Below are 5,060 nucleotides of genomic sequence, written 5' to 3'. Positions count from 1 at the left end.
GCGCGGCCTAGGAGACGTCCGCGAGCTCCTTCGCGTAGGCCGCGGCGGCCTCGTCGCGCGTCGCGCCGTCGGCCGCGGCCTCGACGGCGCGCGCGGCGTCGAGCTCGTCGACGGCCGACGCCAGCGCGTCGGCCCAGGCCTCGCGCTCCGCGGCGAGCGCGGCGGCCGCCGCGGGCGGCGCCGCGGCCGCGGCGGCCGCGGGCCCCGGCGGCGGCGGCGGCGGCGGCGCGACGCGCGCGGCCGCGGCCGCGAGCGCGAGCTTCGCCCGATGGAGCGCGTGCTCCGCGCGCGCGGCGCGCGCCTCGCAGCGCGCCGCCCGGTCCTCGCCGTCCTCCGCGTCCGCGCGCGAGTCCGCGGCGTCCGCCGCCAGTTTTTGCAAACGCTCGCCGTCCGCGGCCTCGCGGTCCCGCGTCGCCGCGCGCGCCTCGGCGATCTCGTCGCGCGCCGCCGCGAGGGCCGTGCGCAGCGCGCCGACGTCGTCCTGGCAGCCCCTGAGGCCCGCGACGACGCCGTCGCGCTCCGAGACCTGCGCGTTGAGCGCGTCGACCTCGCGCCGGAGCGCCGCGACGACGCGCTCGTTCTCCGCGAGCGCCGACGCCGACCCGGCCGTCGCCGTCGCGCCGGAGGCGACGAGGCCGTTGAGCCGCGCGAGCTCCTTCTCGCGCTCCTCCGCGAGGAAGACGAGGCGGTCCCGGACCTTCTCGTCGTCCGCGCGCCGCGCCTCGAGCTCGCCGACCCGCAGACGCAGCGCCGCGGCGTCCGCGTCCTCGTCCGCGCCGACCTCGGCGCCCGCGGCGCCCTCGTCGTACCCGAACGGGATCTTGTGCTTCTTGAGCAGGTAGCGCGCCTCCGTGAGCGCGCGCCGCGTCGACACGTGCGCGTCGCGCTCCGCGGCGTCGGCGTCGAAGTGCTGCTCGGCCTTGCGCAGCAGCTCGCCGTGGAGCGCGTTGCTCTCGCGCACGAGCCGCGCGTTCTCCTTGCGCAGCGGCACGACGACGCCCTGCAGCGAGCTCAGCTCGCCCGAGAGCGTCTCCTCCTGCGCCTGGAGCGAGCTGTAGGCCTGCGTCGTGCTCTGCAGGTCGTCGACGAGCGCCTTGACCAGCGACGTCGACCCGAGCGGCAGGTCGTAGCTCAGGCTCGCGAGCTCGCCGCGGAGCTCGATCTCGTCGCGCTTGGAGAGCGCCATGTGCGTGCGGCGCGCGGCGGCGGTCAGCGCTGATTCGAGGTGCGCGGCGCGAGGGCGTGCCGGTCTCGTGCGTCGAGCGACGACGGCGTCGGTTCGGCCGCGGCGACGCAGCGGCGGCGGCGCTTTCGGGTGCGCGGCGCCGCTCTCAGACTTTTGAATGCTCGTTTTGAGAGCGGCATCGTTCAACATTGAATATGCAACATGGCAAAGTGGTATTTTTAAGTAGTTTTGGCGAGGGAAGGGGGCGCCGATCGATGCGGACACGAGAGGGGTCGGGGGCGTGGTGCTTGGGGGGGGGGGATCTCCGCGCGGCTCGCGCGCCTAGTTCGCGGTCGGGGCCGAGTCGCCGGCGGCCCAGTCGACGAGCTGGTCGCAGGAGAAGGTGGTGTCCGGCTGGCGCCAGCCGTAGCCGCCGAGCGCCGGGTCGGGCCAGACGATGTACTTGTGGAGGAGCACGAGAAGAGGTCGTTGTCGGACTTGGAGAAGCCCGAGCAGTACGCGGTCTGGTAGCAGCAGTAGACCTCGGAGCGCACGGGCGTGTGGATGCCCTTGATGGGGTCCATGACCGCCGCGTTGATGGCGAGGTAGACGGCGAGGACGACGACGACGAGCGCGGAGCCGAAGCGCACGGCCTCCTCGACGAAGGAGTGCTCGACGAGCTCGTGGAAGCAGAGCGAGCTGAAGCCGATGCCCGCGATGAAGCCGCCGATGTGGGCGCTGTAGGACGTGGAGGCGTCGTTCTTGTTCTCGCGGAGGTCCTGGTAGGCGAGGTAGGAGTCGATGGCGACGAACGCGCCGAGGAGGCCGAAGCGCGTCCACCGGTTGAAGATGCCGCGGTGGAGCTCGTGGAAGTTGAGGCACGTGTGGCCGAAGTGGGCGCCGAAGAGGCAGTAGACGCCCCCCGACGCGCCGACGACGAGCGTCGTCGGGTCGCTGAACATGACCGAGAGCGCGCCGACGACGACGCCCAAATTGTAGACCAAGCCGACGAGGAACGAGCCGTGCGCGAGCTCGAGGGGGATGCCCGTGGCCATCTGGACGAGGGCGTTGAAGGTGATGTGGGCGTTGGACCCGTGGACGAACTGGTAGCCCCAGTAGCGCCAGACCTCGGACCGCTGGTCCTCGCAGTCGGGCCACGCGGACACGACGTCGAGCGCGAGCGTCGACGGGCCGCCGTGGGGGCCCCGGGACGCGGGCGTGTAGGTCCACAACGCGTAGAGGAGCACCTGGACGAAGGTGGCGCCGAGCGTGAAGTAGGGCTTGCCCTTGGACGGCTGGTCGAAGATGTCGACGAAGATGTGCTCGCGCGGCACCTTCTCGAACATGGTGCCCTGGGGGAAGCCCGCGATCTTGATGACCGTGCCCTTCCGGTTCTCGAAGGGGCCCTCGTGGTAGATGAGCGTGTAGGTGTTCCTGTCCTCGTCGTAGCCGTTCGGGTCCACCGTCGCCTGTGTGCAAATCAACCGGTGAGCTGGGACGTCGGGGCCAAACTTGAGAATGCTCTAGCTCGGTCACATCGACGTCGATTCGGCTGATTTTTGGACGGATCGATTGCTCTCAGCGAGTTCTCGAAGCACTGCAGAAAAGCTTGCGTCGAAACGGTCGCGTACGCGCACATTGACGTCGGGTTGAAGATTTGATTTGCACGCGAGACCGTCGCGGTGCACCAGACGCCCTCGCAGAAGTGCTCCGTCGGGAGGCGGAAGCGGTTGCCGTTCGGGAGGCGGATCTTGGGCTGCTGGAGGAGGTCGAGGTCCGGGTCCTCGACGAAGGCCTCGTAGTAGACCTCGACGATGCGCGCCTGGATGTCCTGGTGGTAGTGCTGGTGCGTCGGGTCGCGGTGCGGCTCGAAGAACGAACTCACGATGGAGAAGTGGCTCGGGAGCACGTGCGCGGGCACGGCCTTGGCGTCCGACGCGCGGCGCGCCGTCCCCGCGGGGACCCCGCCCCGCGTGAAGGCGTGGATCGACGGCCGCCCGAGCGGCGCCGCGCCCGCGAACGACGCCGTCTTCGACGACTGGAGGTCCGTGGCCTTGATCTTGCCGTTGATGACGAGGGACTTCCGGGGCTTGAGGCCCGCGGCGGCGCGCAGCGACGCCGTCGCCGTCTCGACGAGCGTCGGCTCCTCCGAGAGGCCCGACGGCGTCGCCTGCGGCGCGAGCGAGTACGCGTCGGCCTCGTCGACCTCGTCGTCCTCGTGGAAGAGCTGCGTGTGGTGGCGGCGCAGCAGCTCGAAGCCGCCCATGAAGATGGACGCCGTCGCCCGCGTCTGCGCCGAGAAGACGAGCGAGAAGGGCTCGAAGGCCTCGGAGTCTTTGACGTGGCGGCCGCCGTGCCACGTGACGACGGACGCGGGCCGCTTGAGCTTCACGAAGAACGACAGGCCCTTCTTGTCGCCCTGGAGGAGGCCCACCTGGAGGATGTCCTCGACGGCGAAGCAGTGCGTGATGCCCCGCGTGCGGAACGCCTTGACGGGGCCGAACTTGTGGCCGCGCCACCAGACGAGGCCGTGGCCCGCGTGCATGACGACGCGGAGCCGCGCGTCGCCGACGGACGTCGCCCTGCCCTTGACGTTGGCGTAGGACCCGGGCAGGCGCTTGCCCTTGGTGTAGAAGAGCTCGAGGCCCGCGCCGCGCTCGAGGCGCGTGGAACGCGACGGTCTTGGCCTCGACCGCGCCCGTGTACTCCGCCGCGTAGGAGCTCGTCATGTCCGTCGCGCGGAGCGCCTTGAACATGGCGAGGCGCTTCGCGACGGCGTTCTCCCGCATGACGCGGAGCGCCGCGAGTTTGAAGCGGCTCAGGCCGGGCTTCGCGTCGACGTCGACGCGCACCTTGTCCTCGGACTCGGCGTCGGCGGCCGACTCCTCCTCCATCTCGCCGAGCTCGACGTACTCGTCCTCGGGGGCCACCTCCGCGCCCGACTGCTTCTCCTCGACCGACGGGCGGCGGCTGGAATCGCTCGTGCGCGTGGGGGACTCGGACGACATGATGCTCAGGGTCTCAGGTCTCAGATCGCAGAGCTCGAGTCGAGGCAAGATGCTCTGCGACTCGTGTGAAGGCCAGGAACGTCAGGGGGGCTCGCGGGGGGTCGAGGGCTTCGTCGAGATCTCTCAGATGCAGAGCTCGATCAGAGAGCTCAACACGAGGCCGGCAACTATGCACTTCTCGACGCCCCTCACGAATCGCCTCTTCCGCGCCCCCTCGCGCCGCCGACTCTCGGCCAAGCACGCTCTCCACACTCGGCGGTCGCGTCTCGTGGTTCTCGAGACGGGCGGCGGCCTCCCCGAGCGGGCCGCGGCGTCGTCATCCTTGCGCCAGGCGGGCTTGGCATTCAGGAACGTGAGGCACCACCAGACCGCGAAGGTCGGCGCGGAGAGGAACGCGGCGACGACCACGCCAAGGCCAAGCACGACTCGCAGGCGCGCGAGGCACATCAGCTCGGGCTCGAGCGACGACGCGGCGTAAAAGAATTAGACTATACTGACGCGTCGCCGATGGTGTCGTCGGGGCGCTTGATCTCCGTCTTGTGCTCGTGCGCGTCGAGGATCGCGAGGTTCCTTGTAGCTGTCTCGTCGCCCTTGGCAGCGGCGCGCTCGAACCAGTATCTGGCTTTGCCGAGGTCGACTTCCGTGCCACTTCCGTTCACGTAGCGACAGCCAAGGACATGCTCTGCACGTGGAGTCAACTTCCCAATAAGCGAGGCAGACCGGTCGTTAATCGGGAAAAGTACAATTACGGTCGCTACGACGCCGGGGACGCCTGGTCTTACCCCGGGGACGCAGGGCCGAAGCCAGAGGCGTCGATGGACGCCATTTGCGCCGTCGGCCCCGGTCCCGGCCGGTCGGCCGGCTGGCCGGCCGGTCGTCGTCGTCGT

The 5,060-nt window shown here is 70.2% G+C and overlaps 1 protein-coding gene across 1 annotated transcript; it reads right to left on the bottom strand.

Moving 5' to 3' along the window:
* Positions 1–1,872: 1,872 nt before the first annotated feature.
* On the bottom strand, positions 1,873–2,295 carry AURANDRAFT_16103 (hypothetical protein; the record flags this gene model as incomplete). Its single annotated transcript, XM_009043428.1, has 1 exon — positions 1,873–2,295. A coding segment is annotated over one exon (423 nt), but the record flags the coding sequence as incomplete, so codon positions are not given.
* Positions 2,296–5,060: the final 2,765 nt, after the last annotated feature.

This window comes from Aureococcus anophagefferens (genome assembly GCF_000186865.1).
Source record: "Aureococcus anophagefferens unplaced genomic scaffold AURANscaffold_54, whole genome shotgun sequence".
In the NCBI taxonomy this organism is placed as follows: Eukaryota; class Pelagophyceae; order Pelagomonadales; family Pelagomonadaceae; genus Aureococcus; species Aureococcus anophagefferens.
The sequence above is the reverse complement of the archived record's forward strand: the minus strand, read 5'-3'. Positions and strand labels throughout refer to the sequence as shown.